The sequence below is a fragment of the Saimiri boliviensis genome, chromosome 7 (assembly GCF_048565385.1).
Source record: "Saimiri boliviensis isolate mSaiBol1 chromosome 7, mSaiBol1.pri, whole genome shotgun sequence".
Classification (NCBI taxonomy): Eukaryota; Metazoa; Chordata; class Mammalia; order Primates; family Cebidae; genus Saimiri; species Saimiri boliviensis.
Genome location: NC_133455.1, coordinates 36,558,397 through 36,582,224, shown reverse-complemented (window position 1 = coordinate 36,582,224; position 23,828 = coordinate 36,558,397). Strand labels below are relative to the sequence as shown.

General features: G+C 36.0%; 1 protein-coding gene across 1 annotated transcript in view; it reads right to left on the bottom strand.

Annotated features, from left to right (window-relative positions):
* Positions 1-7,476: 7,476 nt before the first annotated feature.
* Positions 7,477-23,828, bottom strand: part of CDK17 (cyclin dependent kinase 17) — a 118,373-nt gene continuing 102,021 nt past the window's right edge. The window contains exons 11-17 of the mRNA XM_039472119.2: positions 18,151-18,271; positions 15,738-15,835; positions 14,814-14,919; positions 12,701-12,743; positions 11,614-11,704; positions 9,942-10,019; positions 7,477-9,418 (exon numbers count right to left, since the gene is read on the bottom strand). Coding sequence (XP_039328053.1) covers positions 9,381-9,418; positions 9,942-10,019; positions 11,614-11,704; positions 12,701-12,743; positions 14,814-14,919; positions 15,738-15,835; positions 18,151-18,271 — 575 coding nt within the window. The 3' untranslated portion in view covers positions 7,477-9,380. The remainder of the gene's footprint in view (positions 9,419-9,941; positions 10,020-11,613; positions 11,705-12,700; positions 12,744-14,813; positions 14,920-15,737; positions 15,836-18,150; positions 18,272-23,828) is intronic.

Here is a 23,828-nt window from a genome sequence, read left to right as displayed (position 1 = left end):
GGAGGTTGCAGTGAGCCGAGATCACTGAACTCCAGCGAAACTCTGACTCAAAAAATAAATAAATAACCAAATCAGTTTTACAAAATGCCCTTTTATGCTTAAATATTCACAGGGATCCGCCCCCCACCCCCCACCCCGCCTCTTCATGTTACCTGGGATTACATGGCCTTGCCTAAAGGACTGGCAGTTTAGTTACCCTCTCCAAGATGAGTCAGGTCTCTCAAACACATTTTTATTTCATTGCTGGATGACATAATTTCAGTTAACAGTAGCAACCATTTGTAAGGTCGCTATCATGCCAGGCACTGTTCTAAGCATGTTACATGGATTACTTTATTCAGTTTTCCTAATAACCCTATAAGGGAAGTACTATCATATACCATTTCACAGATAGGAAATTGAAGCCTAGAGTGGTTAAAGAACTGGCTCAAGGTCACAGAATTGGCCAGATTTCAAACTGAGCATTTTGATTGAGGGGCAATGATCTTAATCTATAGGACTTCTAAAGAATGTAAATTAGCAATTTACATCTTCACTTAGAACAGTATCCAATGCATATAGACCTTTCAGACATGTTTGCTCTATCATTGTTTGCTGGGAGAGCAGATTCAGTCACTGAGAAGCTGGCCGTACCTAGACTTCTCTAGTATTGACTTTATTCCTAGACCCACTCCTTAGTGGTGTGTGTGCGCATGTGCGCATGTGCGCATGTGTGCGTGCGTGTGTGTGTGTGTGTGTGTGTGTGTGTGTGTGAGAGAGAGAGAGAGAGAGAGAGAGAGAAAAGCTTGACTAGAGGTTAGTTCTTAAGATTTTAAAGACACCTGTTTTAGCCAGCCAGGAAGAAAACATTTCTATCACCAATTTTTTTGTCTTTGGTTCACTCAGAGAGGAGACAAATCCAAGTTAGTATTACATAACTGACAAAAGATTTTTTTAGAATTACTCAATTTCTTAATGCATGTGTGCCTTAATTTATCAGCAACTCCTGTTCCCGTAAAATGTATCACGTACTGGGATAAAAAAGTGAGCAAGACACAATCTCTTTTCCTTCATGAAGCTTCTGACTAGTCAGGGGAAATAACATGTGATTAAGTGTTGCAGAGTGAAGTATGAGAATGCCATTGGGAAAGAAGGCAGTTAAGTAGCAGAGCACATAACCCAGTCTGTAGTGGGGTGTGTAGGGCAGAGAAGGCTTTTTGGAAGAAAAAATTAAATTGATAATGAGTAAGAGGAACAAAGAGAAGAGGGATGGAAGAGCAAGCAGAGGAAAGAGGATGTTTCACGATAAGGTGAGGTGTGAGGAACTCAAAACATTAGTATGGCTGGATTTACCCTCACTGAGAACAAAGCCTCATCATCATATGAGATAGTAATATAGATACCAGTAACAACAGAGTCAAAATTGAAAAGGGAGCTGGGGCAGGGGGGCAGGGAGGCTTCTAGATTCCTGAGGAGTACTGATACAGTGATTAGCTATGATTCTGTAGAAGAGCAAGATGGCAGGATGGGGCCCTCTAAAATAACCTTCTTCAGTGTTTCTGAAATAACAGTGCATGATCATCATCCAGAGATGAGCTACACAGCCTGTAACAGCACCATGTCACCCGTTCACTTGACAACCTCAGCGGCACACATACATGAGGAAGTAAGTAAGATGAAGATGATGCTTAAGACTATTTTGACTGCTAGGATGTGGAACTATTGTCAGTATAGCTGGAGAGTGGCAGTTTCAACTAGCATTGTTCTAGGAAAGACTCACAAGAGTCCCAAGGGAGTCTTGTGTATGTCCCAAGTCTGTATTCACTAAAATTCCAGACCTCAACCAGAGCCCAGGGGAGCCATCCTTTTGTAAACACACAAGAATGCTGGCAGAGGCTAAGTTTCCCTTACCCTCTGAAAAGTGCTTGCATATCATCCAGAGGGTCACCAGCTACATCTTCATGGTCATCTTTATGATCCAGCCCAGGTATCTCTGTATCACTACTGCAGCAGGGCTAAGGTGGAAGAGAGCAGCAAGAGCAGCCATCAGGATTCCCATTCCAGCCTCAGTCTTTCTCTCCCTGTCTCCCTCTCACAGATGCACACCTGCACGCCTCGCTTTAGTTTAGTCTTTGAAGTGCTAATCTTTCAAAAATGGGTTTTCATATTAGTGGAATTTTATCACTTCTTTTAGGGGGAACCTATGAATGAAAAATCCTCCCCATCATCAAAGATTAAAATTTTACATTCTCTTCTAATCAAAGTAGCTTTATATTCAGTGGCTTGGTCACCTTCTTTCCGTTTGAGTCTAACAGAACACTGGTGACTTTGGTGGTTTTTCTGGGTCAGTGAAGGAAACTGATTATTGTAATAACTTCAGCCGGGAATGATGACAGCTGAGGGAAACTCCTGCCTATCTGACTAAACCCAAAATCTGAATTTAAGATTAGAAAATAGTTTCAGGCTGGGCATGGTGGTTCACATCTGTAATCCCAGCACTTTGGAAGGCGGAGGCAGGTGGATCACCTGAGGTCAGGAGTTCGAGACCAGCCTGGCCAACATAGTGAAACCCCATCTGTATTAAACATACAAGAATCAGCCAGGTGTGGTGACATGTGGCTATAATCCCAGCTACTCAGGGGGCTGATACAGGAGAATCGCTTGAACCCAGGAGGGGGAGGTTGCAACATGCCAAGATTGTGCCACTGTACTCTAGCCTAGGTGACAAAGCAAAATGCCGTCTGAAAAAAAGAAAAGAAAAGAAAAGAAACAATAGTTTCAACTTTACACTAAACAAGAGGGGAAAATGTTGTACCTTTCTCTTGAGTCTAAAGTCATTAAAAACTTTGGAAATTTCAAGTTTGGAACATAGAAAAGTATGCCAATTCTTCAGCAGCCTGCTTGAGGGCTTGTGTTAACACTTTTAAAATTCAGCTGCAGAATACAAAACCAACACACAAAAATTACTTGTCAATCAAAAAGAATCAATGTAAGAATCTAGATTAGAATATTTTAAAAAAATAAAACCATTGACATTATAAATAATAAACAATGGGATTTACATTTGGGGATAAATCTTTTAAAATGATATGAAAATAAAAACATATAGGCAAATAAAGGAAGAAGAACATGAAAATGGTACACTACAACAACAACAACAAAACAGCTAAATACCAGGCACTATGGAAGAACTGAAGAACAAAAAGCACACAAGACATACAGAAAACAGCTAAATGACAGAACTCATTCCTTATCAGTAATTATTTTAAATGTAAATGTAAAGTCTCCAATTAATGGGCACAGATGGGCAGGGTGGATTTAAAAAATTATCTGTCAATATGCTAGCTACAAGAGACTCACTTTAAAAACACAGACACTGTCATTTTACTTTGAAGAGGCTAAAAATAAAAGAATGGAAAAAGATATTCCATACTAACAGTAACCAAAAGAGATATGGGGTAGCTATATTTTTGTCAGATAAGATAGACTCAAGTATTAAAAAAAAAGTTACAGGAGACAAAGGACATTATATATTGCCAAAAGGTTCAATCCATCAAGATAGGTAACAATTATAAACATATATGCACCCAGTATCAGAGCCCCCAAATATATGAAGCATACACTCACAGAACTGAAAGGAGAAATATGACAATCCTAGATATCAATACTCCCACCTCAACAACGTACAAAAGAACCAGACAGATTAGGAAAGAAAGGAACTGAACACTACAAACCAATTAGACCCAACAGACACATACTAAACACTCTACCCAACATCACTTTTCATAGAATAACACATACTTTCTCAAGTACACATGAAGCATTCTCTAGAACAGACCATATATTAGGCCACAAAACAAGTCTTAATACATTTTAAAAAATGAAATCATACAAACTATCTTCTCTAACCATAATGGAATGAAACTAGAAATTGATAACAGAAATAAAAAGGATTATAAGACACTACTGAAAAAGTTTATGCCAGCAAACTGGATATAACAAAAGGAAAAATTCCTAGAAACACACAAACTATCAAATTGACAAGAAGAAATTAAAAATCTGAATTATATATAACAAGTAAGGAGACTGTATCATTAATCAAAATCTCTGAACAAAGGAAAGCCAGGACCAGATCACTTCACTGGTGAATTATACCAACATTTAAGAATTAACACCAATCATCAAACTATTCCAAAGAACTGAAGAGGAGAGAATACTTCTTAATTCATTCTCTTAAGCCAGCATTACCCTGATACCAAATCCAGACAAAAACACTGTAAAAAAAGAAAAACTACAGCTCAAATACCTTACAAATATAGACCAAAAAAAAAAAAAAACCTCAAAAAAAGTTAGCAAACTGAATTCAGCAGCATATTAGAATTATATACCATAATTTATCCAAGGCATGCATATGAAAATCAATATAACATACATCAACAGAATATATAAAACAATATGATCATCTTAATTGATGGAGAAAAAGCATTTGAAGAAAATCCAAGATTCTCAAGATCAAAATACTCAAACTAGGAATAGAAGGAAACTTCATTAACACGTTAAAGGCCATACACAGACACAGCTAATAGCATACTCAATGATGAAAGACTGAAAGCTTTTCCCCTAAGATCAAAACAAGACAAGGACACTCTCCTTCATCACTTCAACATAGTCCTTCATCACTTCAACATAGTACTAGAAGTCCTAGACACAGCAATTAGGCAAGAGAAAGAAATAAACAGCATCCAAATTAAAAAGGAAGAAGTAAAACTGTCATTCCTTGCAGGTAACAAGATCTTATGTGTAAAAAACCCTGAAGACTCCACAGAAAGCCTGTTAGCACTAATAATCAAATTTAGCAAAGCTGCGGAATACAAAACCAACACACAAAAATTACTTGTATTTCTACACACTAGCAATGAAAAAAAAATCTAAAAAGAAATTAAGAAAATAATTCCACCTACAATAACATCAAAAATAATAAGATGCTTAGGAATAAATTTAATTAAAAAGGCAAAAGACTTGTATACTGAAAACTACAAAATTTTGCTGAAATTAAAGATGGCCTAACTAAATGGAAAGACATCTTGTGTTCATGGATTGGAAGATTTAATACTGTTAAATTATAATAAAAAAAGTAATCTACAGATTCTAATTTAATGCAATCCCTCTATCGTAATCCCAATGATGTTTTGTTGTTGTTGTAGAAACAGAAAATGTCATGCTAAAATTCATATGGAATTTCAAGAGACTGAATAGCTACAACAATCCTGAAAAAGAATAAAGTTGGAAGACTCACATTTCCTGATTTCAAAACGTTCTAAAGCCAGTCATCAAAAATTGTGCTACAACTCTTAAAACTAGACATACAGGCTAATGGAATAAAACTGAAAGCCCACAAATACACTTTACATCTATGGTCAACTGATTTAAGTGCCGAGTCCATTCAATGGGGGAAAGGACAGTCTTCCAACAAATGGTGCTGGAAAAAAACTGATATTCACATGCAAAAGAATGAAGTTGGACCCTTACTTTATACCACATATAAAAATTTAAATGGACCAATGCTCTAAATATGAGAGCTAAAAATATAATAAACTCTTAAAGGAAAAGAGCAAATATTTATGACCTTTGAAACCTGACAATACTTTCTTAAATATGACACCAAAAGCACAGGCAACAAAAGAGAGAGAAACTAGATGTTGTTAAATTAAAAACTTTTGGCCAGCGCAGTAGTTAATGCCTGTAATCCCAGCACTTTTAGAGGCTGAAGCAAGTGGATCACGAGGTCAGGAATTCGAGAATGGCCTGGCCAGCATGGTGAAAACCCATCTTTACTACAACTACAAAAATTAGCCAGGCGTGGTGGTGGTACCTGCCTGTAATCCCAGCTACTCGGGAGGCTGAGGCAGGAGAAGCACTTGAACCCAGGAGGCAGAGGCTGCTGTGAGCTGAGATCACACCACTGCACTTCAGCCTGGACAACAGAGCAAGACTGTTTCTCGAAAATAAAATAAAATAAAATAAAATAAAATAACTTTTGTGCAACAAAATGACACCGTAAGAAAGTGAAAAGACAACCCAAAGAACAGGAGAAAATAATTACAAATCAAATACCTCAGGGTGTAACAGCCAAAATACATAAAGAACTCTTACAACTCAATGACAAAAAGACAACCCTATTTTTAAAATGCACAAAGTACTTCAATAAACCTTTGGATAAAGGTTTATCCAAAGCAAATAAACAAATGGCCAAAAAAGTATGAAAAGATGCTCCACATCACTAATTAGGTAAATGCAAATCAAAACTACAGTGAAATATCATTTCAACCTACTAGAATGAATATAACAAAAAAGAGGAAAATAAGTACTGGCAAGGATGAGGAGAAATTGGAACCCTCATGCATTACTACTACAAATATCAAATAGTACAGGCACTGTGAAAAACATATTGGCAGTCCCTCAAACAGTCAAACATAGAATTATCATATGACCCAGCAATTCCACTCCTAGGTGTATATATTCCCCGAATAATTAAGAACAGGGACTCAAACAGACACTTACACTGTAAAGTTCACACAGCATTATTCACAAAAGTTAAAGGTGGGAAATCTTAGTGTCCATCAACAGATAAATCAATAAACCAAATGTGTATAATCATAATAGAATATTTAGTCATAAGAAATGAAGTTCTGATACATCTTAAACATGGATGAACTGTGAACATTATGCTGAATAATTCAGACACGAAACGACAAATAGGTAGGACTCCACTTATTTGAAATACCTAGAATAGCCAAATTCACAGATTAGAGGTTACCAGGGGCTTGGGGGAAGAGGGAAATGGTTCAGAGCTTCTGTTTGGCGTGACGAAAAATTTTAGAAGTAGATAGTGGTAACTGTTATACGACTTTGTGGCTGTAATTATGCCACTGAATTGCACACATACAAATAATTACAGTGCCACATTTTATAATATATACATATCTTAACACATTTTTTAAAAGTAAAGATTAAAAACAACCCACATAAACTGACCCGAGTCCAAAAGATAGGTTATTATGTTAACAAGTAGTCTTTCAATTGAAAGTTGATAAAGCATCAGACAGAATGCAGCTACTCCACACACCCTGAATGACACATCCAACGTGTGTTCATAGTACCGGGTACTATGAAAAAAAAAAATACAAGGCTTCTTCTCTTACCTTTAAGAATCTTATCAGTTTAAGAGGAATCATAAGTATTCAAAGTTCCAAGTTTTGCAGTTTCAATTCCCTTCAATGCAATGTTTTCAGGATCTGAATGATGCTCAAGTAACAAAAATAAATCAAATAAACAAACACTTGTTTGCTTGCCAAATTCCTTAATGAAGAAATATCCCTAGGAATTCCTAGGAAGAAACATTTTATGTAACAAATGGATATATATTTTCACCTTTTATATGCAAGAATTAAGCCTATGGAAAATTATACGTCAAATTTGCAACAAATCAAACATACATGAAATGACAAATTTGATACTTTATAATTGAGAGTGCTATTAAAAAAACAGCAGAAATTATTAAGAAAATGATTGGCAAAAACAGAAAGCAGTTATCACCTCTAGCACAGTGAGACTTCATTATCTTAAAAAAGACCCATAAAAGAAAAGGACCCCACTTGACACAGCCTACCATCCCGAAGAAAGAACTGTGACTCAGTAAAACCACATTTTAACAACATGGAGATTTTGTTATTATAAATTTCAAAACAAAATGAAGGAATTTCCACATATTTATAACCTTCAAAGAACAATATTGATACATGTCTGTCAGTTAGAAAGAACAGCAGTTTGTTAGGCTACAAGGTTTAACATAAAACCAATTTACAAATGTGAAAAGGAGTAGTGGTCCAATATTCACCATTATACATGAATCTGTTTCTTCCAAAAAATTTTTTTTAAATTAAAATTTCAGTATCATGAAATCTGAAAATAACACTCCAAACATGCCACAATCACTATTCACAAATAAAGTTAAAATGAAATATACAAAAATCCACTTAATACTGTTAAATAACAATAAACTACAAGATTTCCTGAACAGAAATGGTAGGACCCCTGAATGTTTTACAGTGAATTTCAGGAAAAGAAATTAAGTTATGACTATTTTCATGATATATAAGGCAAAAATTTACACGACCATTTCAAAATATACCAATTAAGATTTATAGTTTGTAAGATGCACTACACAAATAGTCCTTAAAAGTGAACACAAAAGCTTAAAATACTGTTAGCAACACCAAAGTGTGTTTATGATGTTCAAAGAGATGCATAATTAAAACTAATATTTAGTATCTCTGGTAAACAGGTAATACCCACAATAATTTAAAGCAATCCTGTAAGTTCTCATTTGTCTTATTTGTAATTTATCATGGCTCATTTCAAAGATATATTACAGCTTTCAGCTGATTCCAAGTGACTATTACTAAAACACATAGCCCCCAAAATGAAAGAAATTGTTTCCCAATGAAGTATCACCCTTTCTAATAAAATACATATATTTGAAACAAAGCAAGATCTTTCATTTTTGCAAGACCTTTCATGTTTGAATGGACATCTATGGTTAAGTTTTAACTAAATTTAAAGCACAATGTAAAACAGGTAAGTGTATTAGTATACAAATATCCAGTAATATGCAGTAGACATTTCTAAAATGAGGAACAGGCAAAAAATAAATAATTTTGGAGCTTTAATTTGTTGGTATCTAATGTGAGATCCTCAAAATGTCAGGTATTCACTTGCTTGAATCAACTTCTGCATCACATGCTTATCTAAACATAATGTGTTTGTCAATCTCTTAGCTACTCTATTTGCCAATGTTCATTAAGAAATTATATAGCATAAACTTAAAGTGTTCAAGATGGCTCACTTATTTTACTGTTGAGCAAAGCTAAATTTACATTCCAGGAAACACTGCAGTTTAATTTTAAAAAACAAACAAAAAATGCAGCAGTAAAACAACTTGTGAGGAGAAACAGATGCATTCACATATAATAAAGCCACTGCAACTTCAGGCATTCAATTGTTGTGTTAAATAAACAGACAGTAGTTATTTAGCAGCAATGATTCCACAATAAATAATGCACTGTGTTTCTCAGTCCTGCACAAAAATTGCAGCTACAGTTACATCAACCTACTGGCTCTAATGGCAGAGAAGACCTTAAAACCGACTGTACAAAAAATTGTCACACTGTGACAACAAATATAAAAACAATCTGTAGGTCTGAAATAAAAGACTCCACTGTGAAGGGACAGTGTAGACAAACGGAGACTCCAAGTCCACCAAAAGAAATAATTGCCTTCAGATCTGAGTCCTTGATTGGTAAGAAAGGCTGGGGGCTGGGCTTGAAATCATGTTATCAGACTTAAAAGAGCATGCTCTGTCTTCTGTTCTTCCCATGTCCTAAAATATAAAGTCATTTTATGAGGCAGTTCAAGGTTCAGTTTTATCTCACACAGTTATTTGGTGACTAGGAAGCTAATGTTCCCACCAGCAAAAGCTAATATTCCAGGGTAAGAGTGATCAGCACTGTCTTAAATGACCCTTCTGTTGATGGGGTTAGTCTACAGCTTCTATGCTTCGAAGTGATGAACCTGATGACTAGGGAAGCACAAGATGTGTCTTCTGCCTCAGGTACCAGGGATGGCGAGTGCAGTGATAAAGCCAGGTCACTTGTAAGTCTTTATGCCATCTGTAGCTTTCAGGATCCCTGACTTGACTGAGTCAGATTTTTCTCTGAAGATTTACTGAGCTGCCCACATCATACAGAAAAGTAAGTACGTGCAATTTTAAACATACACAGTTGTGGAATGCACTGTACACTGGTTTTTACATCAATAATTTTACTGATCAATTTATAAACCAAAAGCTTGGTTCCACGCAAAAATTCATGATCGACATGTGAAATGGTTTATGACAAACACACCTGTCTCTGGGTAAGAAGAATTTCGAAAACCCGGGTCCTTTTGCAACTGAATCTCTTTCAAACTGAATATTGATACACCTAAAATGCACAGACAAAAATTATTAGGTGAAGGTCTAACATCATTAAAACAAACACAAACCAACTATCAACAAATGTTTATAAAGCATATACTGATTCAATACGAAACCATTTTACAAGGTGATATCCCTGCTGAAACTTTTCCTTTTTGTCCCAGTGTGTTGAGGAGAAAGCCAAATGAACGAAGTAATCAACCTTCAGAACCTTTCTTCTCCCAACTCTGTGTTAGAGCACGCTGTGAGCAGGTGTTTCTCTGAGGAGAATATACACCGTCTGTTCCAGGACTTTCTGGGGTTGGGAGACCCAGTTAAAATATATTATCACACTAGGTATTAATTCTCTCTGTCCTTTATCTCTGTCTCCTTAGATGACATGAAGGTATCAGGCCCTCAAGTTATCTTCAGAATTTTAGCGACAAACAAGGAAAAGGTTTGTATAACCATAACTGCCTACCTCAAAGTGAAACTTGATATTAAAAATGATTGAAAAAACCTGTAATTAATCTCTTTCATTTCTAATCGCTGTCAGAGAGGTATTCTTTCATTTAAGTCTATCCAGTAAAGTTGAAGTGAAAGTTATTAAGAACTTTTTATTCCAATTAGCTTTGTCACTGACTGCTACATAAGCCTCAATGAATCAATATTGTCTAATAAATGAGAATGGGAAAAGTTTTTGGCAGCTTAGTTCCCAAATATTCTTCTAATCCCCAGTCTCTTTACTTTAAAATACTGTGATAATCTAAAAACAGAATGATATGAGTAAAATCAATGTTACTCAAGCATGGGAAATTTGCTATTTCAGTGACTCTGCCAGTAAACTCATCATGGGGATAATGAGTGACCACAATAAAGGAAAATCACCTTTGTATCTTATAAAATGTATTTTCACAAGAAAACATTTTATGTTTCAGTTGTGTTTCATTAGTTTTTGCTTGAAATCCACTTTTAACAACTCTAAATCAAAGCTATATTGGGCCTAGGGATAATGCTTGTCATCAGACGGCATATTCCAACTACAATCCAGTAAGATTAATGACCCCTAACTAGGCCGGGCGCGGTGGCTCAAGCTTGTAATCCCAGCACTTTGGGAGGCCGAGGCGGGTGGATCACGAGGTCAAGAGATCAAGACCATCCTGGTCAACATGGTGAAACCCCGTCTCTACTAAAAATACAAAAAAACTAGCTGGGCGTGGTGGAGCGTGCCTGTAATCCCAGCTACTCAGGAGGCTGAGGCAGGAGAATTGCCTGAGCCCAGGAGGCGGAGGTTGTGGTGAGCTGAGATCGCGCCATTGCACTCCAGCCTGGGTAACAAGAGCGAAACTCCGTCTCAAAAAAAAAAAAAAAAAAAAAAAAATGACCCCTAACTAAATATTACTGGTTTCCTACAAAGCAGTGGCAATGTGTTCAGTATTACAAGAAATACTAAATCACAGGGAAGTAAGACACATACCTCCCTCCAAGAAATTCTGATTTAACTACAGAAAAGTCTAAAATCTTAGGCTTATAAATCAATAACCGTCTTCCCTGATCTACCCCCATCCCTAACCTTGGACAAATAAAAATAAAGCGGAGAAACACTTCAGGATTTCTCTTACTTTCTGGTAAAGCATGTATTCTTGGTCCCAGACTTCGAAAGTACACATGTTTCATGGCCTCTTCTGCTGAAACCCTTTTCTTAGATTCATACTGTGAAAAAGCAAATAATTGCCTCATTAGCTTTTTCTCTGATTACTGTAAAAAGTAGGAGATGGTCAAATTAGCATTTATAATTACTTTTTTAAAATCTTGATTATTTAATATACTAATATACTATTTTTCAAGCAATGATTTGGAATACTCCAGTTATCCTATAATTTGAGTTACTGTTGAGACTGTGTAATAATATCTCAGTTCCATATTTCTAAGATAAGGCTGGATCTTAAATAAAAATTTATATTACTTGTATTTTCTGAAGTGAAGAAAAATTAAAATACCTGACCTGTGCTGTTACTTCTCTTTATGAACACCAAATGACTGGTGGACATATATCCAGTAACTTTATGGCAGCCATTCTTAATTAGCTAACCAATACTCATTTCTCTTTTTTCTTTGATGATACAGCTAGGTTTACCCAAGGTGTCCATCAACTTTGATAGATGAATCATGAATCATAACTGCTCTAAATTTAGGCTAATTATGACAATCTTGCTTCCCAATTCCCAGTCTCTCCTACAATTAATGTTCTGGCCAATAAGACTTGGAAAGAAACCTCATAGGGGTTTTTGTAAAGCTTTTGCTTCCAAACTGCAAGAGGACTAATGTGGCTGGTACTACCCTTATTGTCACCTCCTATTCCTGCTTTGGAGAGAAAAATGAATGGTGTTTGGAGGCAGAGCATCCTCCAAAGGCTGTAGGTGTAAGGGAAAGAGAACATAAGAAAGCATAAATTGCAGAGAATGTGGCCTTGACACGGTTGATCAATGCCAGTAACCAACAACCTTAGACTGTTTTATGTGACAAGAGACCCAGACATATTAGCAGAAACCATGTTTTTTTTTTTTTTTCAAACTTTCAAATACGTGCATTAAGCAGAAATAATTTTGTCATTAACAATACTGAGGGAAGTACTACTGACCCCATTCTATAGATGAGGAAGCTGAGGCTTAACTACCTATTTAGCAATTACAATAAGATCTGACTTACCTGAAGAAATTTTGTTATCAACTCAATTCCTTCAGAGTCTAACCTAGAAACAACAAAGATTAAGTAAAAAAAATTTATTCTCTCTTAGCTGATAAAACTTTTCAGATAAAATTATTTTCTAAGTGTTTTAATCTGCTAAATTTAAGTGCCCTAATCTAGTCACTCTTGTTGCCTTCAAATAGACTCAAATTTCTTTTAGTCTTAAAAGACTGGCCTTGCTATTTAAGAATAAGCCATAAATAACTTGGCTTCAATTCAAATTCTGAATAGCCAAGAACGAATTATTAAAATTATAGAATTTTAAAAAATCACCATGCTGTCTCAAAGTTAACTTATAGTATTAAGAAAGTTTAAATATTGTATTACTTTTCACAGTGCTTCACTAAAGGCAAGTATATAAGAGCATCATTTTCCTATTACAAAGGTGAAAACAGACACCACTGACCCCAAAATTTATCACGGTTGTTCAAGAAAAACACAGAAATAAGCTATTCAACAAATGTTTACAGAGTAGTCTGCTGAGCACCGGGTACTAGAAGGTATTAAGTTCAATTTAAATATGATACATAACTTCATAAAACTTCATCAATACTAAAGATGAAATTAGTCTAACTAGGGGTGGTAAGGTTAGGGATTATCTTTTTTTTTTTTTTTTTTTTTTTTGAGACAGAGCTTCATTCTTGTTGCCCAGGCCGGAGTGTAACGGTGCAAATCTCTGCCTCCCAGGTTCAAGCAATTCTCCTGGCCTCTCAAGTAGCTAGGATTACAGGCATATGCTACCATGCCTAACTAATTTTGTATTTTTAGTAGAGACAGGCTCCATGTTAACTGGGCTAGTGTTGAACTCCTGACCTCAGGTGATCCGCCTGCCTTGGCCTCCCAAAATGCTGGGATTACAGGTGTGAGCCACGACGCCCAGCCTAGGATTATCTTAATGGAATAATCTCTTGATCAGAAATAACAGGTTCTATCTTATACTCCCTTTAAAAGTACAATTGTGAATAATGAAATATTTTCTTCCAAGTGCTCTCAAGTGGATCCTGTGAATGATGCAGTCTCTACGTTCTATGTAGTTTGCCATTCTAGCACATATTCAGAGTTCCCTGGGCACAGACACACTAGGTGCTACAGTCATGGAGACTGCTTCAAAGAAAAGCTTCAACCTTCTACACTGAACATTACCAAAAGCAAGCAATAATTAAAGGGCAAAAATAGAATTTCTGCTACTTGGGAGAGACACGCAAAAAAAAGCACAGCACATATTATTATTCTTCCTAAGAAAAGCTAGTCAGAATGGTATTAGTTGCTATAGTAACAATAAGAGTACCAACTCACATAAATACTTTAAAAATATTTTTGGTGTCATAATTATTTTGCTGTTTCTTCCCTAGCTTGAAAATAAAAGAAATCAGAACAAGTGTCTTATGCTGTTAGCCATGTGAAAGGCTTTGTGTTAAAACAGATGATGGCCTTATTTGTTATCTTGGTGACTTTCAAATGTTTTTTGGCGGGAGGGAGAGATGGAAAATGCAGTTACAGGGGTTATTCTATGTTATCTCCTGAAAATGTAATACATTGCACAAGTAAAAATGTTCTGACTCAAATTTTATTTGGTAGCCTTGGGTTGATCTGGGGATAGGTCTAAGGAGAAACTTAAATGAATGGCTGACATTTAGATGCTACATTTTGCTAAGGAATCGAACAGAGTTTATATTCTTCAAATATGAATTACATCATTAACACTGGCCAAAATACTGATAGGTTCCCTTGTGTTACAGAGTCAAGATTTTACTAACATAACCTTTTCTTAAGTTTTTGTAAGTAAGTACAGAATAATTCTGTAGAAAGCAAAATAAAAATTTCATCATATTCTTTGTGGTACAGAATAAGGCATTCGTTAATCAATGTCTTCTTTCTGGGAAAAGGAATATCTACATAAACTCCAAAATTCTAATACATATGCAGTTCTAAATTAAATTAGATCCTAAAATATGTAAGGATTATGTGTATTATATATTTTTTCCTGAATCCTTACTGTGGCTAATCCTTCAAAAGACTGAAAAGAATCATGTGAGTGTTCCCCCTTTTACATAAGAAAAAAAAAAAAAAATACCTGGGCGCATGGTTAATTAGGGGCTGTGGTTTATATTTTGGAAAGTTGTAGTTCTTAAACTCCTCATTTGAAGAAATACCTGGCCAGGTTTCCTGAGATGGAGTTCCTGAATTTAAAAAAAAATTAAATATATTTATAAATACATGTAAAATTTATATATAAATTACATATGCATATATATAACAAAGTGTCTTAAAGAACAATTTACAATTACTAGATGACTTAACTATTTCAGCTGCAATTGAAATGATAGATATAGCCGGGCGCGGTGGCTCAAGCCTGTAATCCCAGCACTTTGGGAGGCCGAGGCGGGTGGATCACGAGGTCAAGAGATCGAGACCATCCTGGTCAACATGGTGAAACCCCGTCTCTACTAAAGATACAAAAAATTAGCTGGGCATGGTGGCACGTGCCTGTAATCCCAGCTACTCAGGAGGCTGAGGCAGGAGAATTGCCTGAACCCAGGAGGCGGAGGTTGCGGTGAGCCGAGATGGCGCCATTGCACTCCAGCCTGGGTAACAAGAGCGAAACTCCATCTCAAAAAAAAAAAAAAAAAAAAAAAAAAAAAAATGATAGATATAAACGTATATGGACTTTTTGTTTGGACTTTGCAATGATACTGTAAAAAGGATGCCTGGCCCTTTTTCTATCCAACTGATACCACCAAAATTAGCAATATTCCATAATAATATGACACCCAATTTTCCATAATAATTATATTGTTTTTCCATGAAATATTGCAAAGATAAAACTTCAATGAAGTTACTTAGAAGGATCTTTATAGTGTCCATTCTAATTCTTCTAAGTAACAGCTATTTATGTTAGAATCATTATCAAATTTTAAAATACGTATTTAGAGATACAGTCTTATCAAGCTAGTCAATTGTGGGTGCAAAATCACTGGGAAAAGAGCTCTCCTGTTACCTAGCAGTCGGAAAATTAAGTGCAGTTCATCTTCCACAGTTGATCCTGGAAATAAAGGTCTTCCAGAAGCCATTTCAAAGAAAATGCAACCAACACCCCTTTAAAATAGATTTTGAAAAAAATTGAGCAGTTCATTTACATTATTATGAAGCACAAGAATCTTTCCCTTAAAATTGCCTCTCTGGAGAATTTTGCACTAGCCTGTTGAAAAACCTCCTGAAGAGATATTTTAGATCTAACTAATTTGTTCATATTTACCCTATCTCAATGTTGCTGTATCTGTTTTTCCCACTTAAAATATCCAGCTCTCCTTTGCTGGATAATCCTTGAAGAACAACACAAATAACAGCTAACAGTGACTGAAGGTATATCATGTGTTAGAAATGTTTTTTTTTAAGTATATGGATTATCTCATTGAATCCCTGTATTAGCAATAATGTAGACCATGGATTGAAAGTAGCAAGAAAGGAAGGGGGAAAAACAACTGAAGAGATATAATGGTCTTCTAGCAGATGACAGTGACCTAAGCTGGGCAGGAGAAATGGAGAGAAGCAAATGATTCCAGATGTTTTGATGCGGGAAGTAGAGACAGAACATGTTGGTACAGGGTGGTGTGTGCAAGAGAAGAAAAAGAAATGGATGGTGGTTCAAAGAATATTGTCATCCAGGAACTGTGTGAACATACATAATTTAAGACACAATCCTTCCATTAAAGGGCTTGTAATCTAGTAACTGTATATGAAAGTTGATTTTACATATTAAATGTTATACAGAAAGTAAAATGATACAGTTGCTATGAAAAACAGTATGGTCATTCCTCAAAAACTTAAAAATAGAATTACTGTATGATCCAGCAATTCTACTCTTAGGTATGTATCTAAAAGAACTGAAATCAAGCCAACACAGGAGGGCTGTTTAAATCCAGGAGTTTAAGACCAGCCTGGACAACCTGGCAAGACAATGTTACTTAAAAAAAAAAAGAGAGAGAGAGAGAATTGAAAGCAGGGTCTTGAAAAGATATTTGTATACCTATGTGCACAGCAGCATTATGGACAAATGGGTAATAGAAGATGGAGTATATATTTAATGGAGTATTTTTGACCTTAAAAAGGAAGGAAATTCTGGCACACGTTACAACGTGAATGAACCTTAAAGACATTATGCCAAATGAAGCAAGCCAGTCACGAAAGGCCATACACTGCATGATTCTACTACTGAGTAGTACTTAGAACAGTCAAATTCACGGAGACAGACAGTATTACACAATAGTGGTTATCTGAAACTGGAGGTGGGGGAGGGGAATAAGAAGAAGTTGTTAAATGGGTACAGAGTTTTGGTTTTGCAAGATGAAAAAGATTCTGGAGGTGGACAGTGGTGATGGCTGCACAACATAAATGTACCTAATGTCTCACAACTGTACACTTAAATTGGTTAAAATGATAAATTGTATGAGTATTTTATCACAATATTAAAAATTAATTTTTAAAAGTTACATGAAACATTTTATATAATTGTTCAAGACAACAACAGAAACAGGTGTATGACTTATTACCACATGAAGAACACAGAAAATAAATGCAACCACAGTTCAGAGGAAGGAACTGCCACCAGAGCCTACAGTATATTCAGGAAAGGATTTATGAAAAGCTCCATTTTGAATGTTATTAGGAATCAGCCCAAGTTTGAGGACCAGAGTGGACATTCCAAATGGGTGGACTGGTATGAACCCCATGAGCAAAGGTAGGAAAGTCCACATTATTCTTGAGGTATAGTGAGTGTGCCATTTTGTTAAAAGGGAGCATTTGTGTTGAGAAACAGTCTGAAATAATTTGAAAAAGGTAGTTTACAGACATCTTAAGTATCAGATTGAAGAATTAATATTTGATAGGTAATGAAGGGGGTGGCAATAACGGTGTTTGAGTAGAGGAGTGTCATGACTGAAGTGGTGTGTGACAAAGATGACTACAATATTTTAATTATTACTTTTAGTTCAAATTAAAGCAGGAAGGTTTTGGTGAATATTAAATGGTTATAAAATAATAATTTTGTTTTTTAAATTACTATGTATCAGATACTCTTCTGAGTGTCTCATACAGCACTCTTCTGAGTGTTCATTCGGTCTCAATATCACCTACAAAACTTCAAGGCAGGTACTGTTACTATTCCCATTTCCTTAAATGAGGAAACTGAGGCAAAGGCCAATAATTTGAATAAAGTTAATATATAGTTCTAGATGACAGAATTGGTATTTAAACCTAGGTAATCTAATTCCTATGTCAGAACTCATTAATCACTATTTATATTATGGCTCTTCAAAATAATACCTCCTTAAAAGTCAAATACTTATCAATACACCCTGCATTAACAGCTACATTTGTTTAAAATTATGTCAGTGACATCTATATATATTTACCACATGTCAATCTGTGTTGAGTACTCTGAGGAACCGAGAAGCACATCAGGTGGCCGGTACCATAGTGTGACAACTTCATTTGAGTAGGTCTTTGTGGGAACCGACTTGGCTCGGGCTAGTCCTTCATAGGGAAAATAAAATAAAGGGTTAAGAAAAAGCTATAATGGAAATGGATCTCTCAGCCCCTATCCTCACCATGACTCTATTCAAAGGCATGCCTGAGATGGCTAATTCATAGCTTCTTGAAGCTTCAACATTATCAGCTTCATGAATTTGTTGACTGTGTGTGGCTCTGAGTCAGCAAATCCTTATGCAGTTGAACTAAATAAGAATTAACTCCACAACCATGCTTACTTTTATGTTTGAATACACCTAGTGCAATATTCTGGGTTAATCTAAATTATCTTTATTTATATGTTTGAATATACCTGGTGCAGTATTCTGGGTTAATCTAAACTCAAGATGTTTTCCTTTCATCCATGAATCGTGATGCCAAAATTATTTCCCAGCTGCAATTAAATTATTCCAAAATAGGCCCATGACACTGACAGACAATTTTACTTCTAACAGCTATGAGCTTTTGTCACCTTTTAACCTAATTCCAACTTTCATTTGTCAAACCACTTCTTATCAAAAACTCTGTTATTGGTCCATAATCTTTTGAGTTTACTGACCATTTCTTGGCAGAATCGACTTTTTCCTTGGAATAAAATTACAATGTTGTTCTGTACTCTCTTTTTAAGTTTTAAGTTATATGGATGATTTTGGAGTAAGATTTCAGTGCCCTTAAACATTATTAATTGCGGTTCAAGTCAGGGGTGCCCAATCTTTTGGCTTCCCTGTGCTATAATGGAAGAGAACTGTCTTAAGCCACACATAAAATACACTAACAACAGCTAATGACCTTAAAAAAAAAATCGCAAAAAAAAATCTCACGTTTTAAGAAAGTTTACAAATTTCTGTTGGGCTGCATTCAAAGCCATCTTGGGCCACATGTGACCCATGGGCCCTGGGTTGGAAAAGCTTGCTGTAAATGATGTAAAACATTTGCTATTCCTTTGCTAATTTAATATGGAATCCATTGACTATCCAGAAATAAAGGCTAGAGTTTACAATTTTATCTCAAGTCACTAGTGTGAGAGAGCTGTTATTACTGCTAAGCCTCTAAATCTGAAGAAGCAACTTGAAAAATATCTGAAAAATTCTAACTTATTTTGCCATAAACAAGGAATAATTTATTTTTTAGGCTGAGACTGCAGTTATATATAACTTTGTATATCTGATTTAAATATCAAATAAGAAAAATGTCATAAAAGAATTCAATACTTCATTTTGCTGATGTCAGAAATTTAAATAATTAGGCAGGACTGAGACTATCTTAGTTCAGTGAAAGGGTGAAAGGGTGTAACTGGAACAATGTTGACATTATTTTATTTAATTACAAGTTTTACTCTAGCATCTCAACTTGGTGAAGTAAGTCCAACAAATTATTTTCCAACCAATTCTGGTAATTAATTAACAAGATGGAGGTAGTTTTCTGACCTCTCTTCTTGATATTAAAAGTGGGTTATAGGAAGGCAAAGGACAGGGCTGCAAATGTGCTTATCCTGTAACATACCATCAAGGCAAATTACCAGTTATAGTTTCCTCAATATCCTACTCTGCCACTCCTGAGAGGATTCTGAACTACGTGTCTACATGGGTTTCCAGTTCACAATCAGAATTTCAATATTGGTTGGCATGAAACAAACAATCTCTCCTAAACCAACTTAATTAAATGTGATATGATATTATTACACAAACCATTTTCTATTATTAATGAAAATATCTATCTATATCAGGAGTTCCTAGATCTCTCATTTTCACTGATTATAGAAAACGGGGTAGAATTTTCATAAAGACAGAGAACTTACAGTACAAATACTTAAAGTTATATGACTCTCCTTTACGCAACCAATAAAAAAAAAAAAAAAAGAATAAAGACAAAGTTGAATATACTATCTCATGGAATAATCAGAATTTCTTGTTGCCCTGTGGGTAGATAAAATGTGCCTGGCTTGCTCTGTAGAGGTTAGAACCAAAACTGAAAGCACTCAGAGTAATCCCTGATAAAAGTAGGGTTTTTTTCCCTTCGTTTTTGAGATAGGGTCTTGCTCTGTCACCTAGGCTAGAATGCAGTGGCTTGATTATGGCTCACTTAAGCATCAACCTCCCAGGCTCAACTGATCCTCCCATCTCAGCCTCCCAAGTGGTTGGGACTAGAGGTATGCATCACCACGCCTGGCTAATTTTTAGATTTTTTTGTAGAGGCAGATTTTTACCATATTGCCTAGACTGTTCTTGAACTCCTAAGCCCAAGCAATCTGTAATCCCAAAGTGCTGGGATTACAGGTGTCAGCCATCACACCCAGGCAAAGGTAGATCTTTGAGAGTCCCTGACATTCCTTTTGCATTTCTCTTTTTTTTGAGACAGAGTCTTGCTCTGTCCCACAGTAGCGTGATCTTGGCTCACTGCAACCTCTGCCTCCCAGGTTCAAGCAATTCTCCTACCTCAGCCTCCCGAGTAGCTAGGATTACAGGTAACCACCACAACGCCCATTAATTTTTGTATTTTTAGTAGACATGGGTTTCACCATGTTGGTCAGGCTGGTATCGAACTCCTGACCTCATGTGATCCCCTTGGCCTCTCAAAGTATTTCTAATATCCAAGTGGGGTTTCTCTTCATTGCTATCCATTTTGGGATTGGGACTAAAGAGCATTAAATGCAGCGTGGCTAAGAGAAGGAGGAGGAAAGAGAAAGACAGGATGAAAAGGGATGGTGGCTAGGGGAAGTAAAGAGGAAAAAAAAAGAGAGTAACAATTACTCCAAGGGAAATAACATAAGCTATGCCCAAGAAGAGACTTTATGAAAGCATATGCAAATAGCTTATAATTTATTGTTCAAACACAGGTGACCCATACATTTCCTTTTTAAGGAAGGAAATGCAAAAAGCAATTTACCCTTCAAATGGCAAAGTATTAAATGAGCAAAAGTATAGGAACGTCCAGAACAAATTCACCATTTAGTAACAGTGAACAGTAATACTTAAAACACTTGTATTTATCAAATTTAACGAAATACTCCAAACATAAAACTACCATAATCAAGGCTGGGTGTGGTGGCTCACACCTGTAATCCCAGCATTTTGGGAAAGCAAGGTACGTGGACTGCTAGAGACCAGGAGTTCGAGACCAGCCTGGCCAACATGGTGAAACCCAGTCACTACTAAAAATACAAAAATTAGCTGGGTGTGGTGGGCACCACTGTAATCCTAGCTATTTGGGAGGCGGAGGCACCAGAATCGCTTTAACCCAGAAGGCGAAGGCTGCATGCAGTGAGCTGAGATTGCACCACTGCACTCCATCCTGGGTGACAGAGCAAGAACCGGTCTCAAAACAAACAAACAAAAAACTACCATAATCATTTGTGAAAATTTATAAATTCTAGTTATGGAAAACTGCATGGGTTTTTAAAACTAAGTTCTCTATGAGTATTCAAACTTTCAGAATGTGGAATACAAAAAATTGAAAGCTACTCTACAAAGTTCCTTCAGTATGAAAAAGTTTACTTCCTAAAAGCAAAAAGAACATTTCATTTTACTTTCAATTCCCTTAAAACCAGATTAGCTAAAGAGGTATAGATAAATAGCTCCAATTAAATTATTGAGCATATAATAAAAACAAAGTAGGCCAGGCACGGTGGCTCATGCCTATAATCCCAGCACTTTGGGAGGCTGGGACAGGCGGATCACCTGAGGTCGGGAGTTTATGAGACCAGCCTGACCAACATGGAAACTCTGTCTCTACTAAAAATACAAAATTAGCCAGGCATGCTGGTGCATACCTGTTACCCCAGCTACTCAGGAGGCTGAGACAGGAGAATTGCTTAAACACCAGAGGCAGAGGTTTCGGTGAGCCAAAATCACCATATTGCGCTCCAGCCTGGGCAACAAGAGTAAAACTCTGTCTCAAAAAAATAATAATAAATAAATATATACATACATACAGAGTAATGATGGCAGGTATATGAAGGGAACTCCTTTCAGTAGTTGCTTCTAAACTTGTTGCTCTCAGGACCCATTTTATACTCTTGAAAATTATCAAAGACCTCAAGAGCTTTTATTTATGTAATTATATTTACTGATATTTGCCACATTAGAAATTAAAACTCAGAAAATTTTAAAATATTATTTTCTCTTTAAAAACATCACCCATTATATGTAGCAGGAACAGCATTTTTATGAAAAAAAAATTTTTTTTTTTTAATAAAAACAAAACCTAGTAAGAAGAATGGACTTCTTTTTACTTCTTTTACATTTCTGTAAATTTCTTTAAGTCTTGTTTTTGGTGTAGAGATGGGGTCTTGCTGTGTTGCCCAGGCTGGTCTTAAAACTCCTAGCTTCAAGTGTTCCTCCACTTAAGCCTCATAAGTGCTGAGATTACACCTGTGAGTTGCTGTGTCTGGCCTAAAGTCTATTTTAACAGATGACACCTGGTTGGGGAGCACACCTGTAATCCCAAAACTTTGGGAAGCCAAGGCAGGCGGATCACCTGAGGTCAGGAGTTCAAGACCAGCCTGGCCAACATGGCAAAGCCCCATCTCTACTAAAAATACATAAATTTAGCCCCGCGTGGTGGCAGGCACCTGTAGTCCCAGCTACTTGGGAGGTTGAAGCAGGAGAATCGCTTGAACCTGGCAGGTGGAGGCTGCAGTGATCCAAGACTGCACCATTGCACTCCAGCCTGGGCAACAAAAGCAAAACTCAGTCTCAAAAAAAAAAAAAAAAAAGGGCACACAAAGAAACAATAGATGACACCTGGATTCCACATCTGTTTTTTCATTCAATCTGTTGTAGGATGCTGCTTTGATACATATCACAATATGTATCACAATAGATGAAATATACGTATCACAACATACATACATATATGAAGGAAATCAGATCTCACATAGATATGAAATTGAAAAGAAGAAGAGCATTTTAATTGATTTTTCTGATAACTGTAAATAGTCTTCTTTGATACTACATCAGAACTAGAAAGTAAGTGGTTTCTTGAAAACTATGTGGTAACAGAAATTTTATCAATAAACCTCTCATACTTTGTTGCACTAAAATTCACTGATCCATCTTGTACTGTAAAACAGATTTTTATCCATGCAAGATTCTGTAATATCATGCATTAGCCATTTGGAAAACACTGATTCCCCGAGTTATACATTCCAAATGTTTTTACACTTTTCTAGCATACTGAAAAACTGTGTTTGTTAAAATCACCATCGATCTCATCAGAAAAGTCTCTAAATATTCAAAAGCTATCAAAGCAGATCCAAATTTCCAATTTTATTATGGGCAAGAAATATTGTCAGTTATTTTCCTTGAAATGACAGGCTTCCTTCATTCACATTTTCAGGAAAATGTCTGCCAAATTACCTAAATCTGAATAACAATAGTTTGTCAGTCATTTAACTAAAAATGGTGTCCCTTCAAGTAACAGGGATAGTTCAATATACACTTAAATAATCACAAAAGCACTTTTCCTTGAGGCAACACACTATTTCTGCATGCAGCAAATGCATTTTACGACGACTTCCCATTTTATCACATAAAATATTAGAAATGTAGTCAAGGATGGAAAT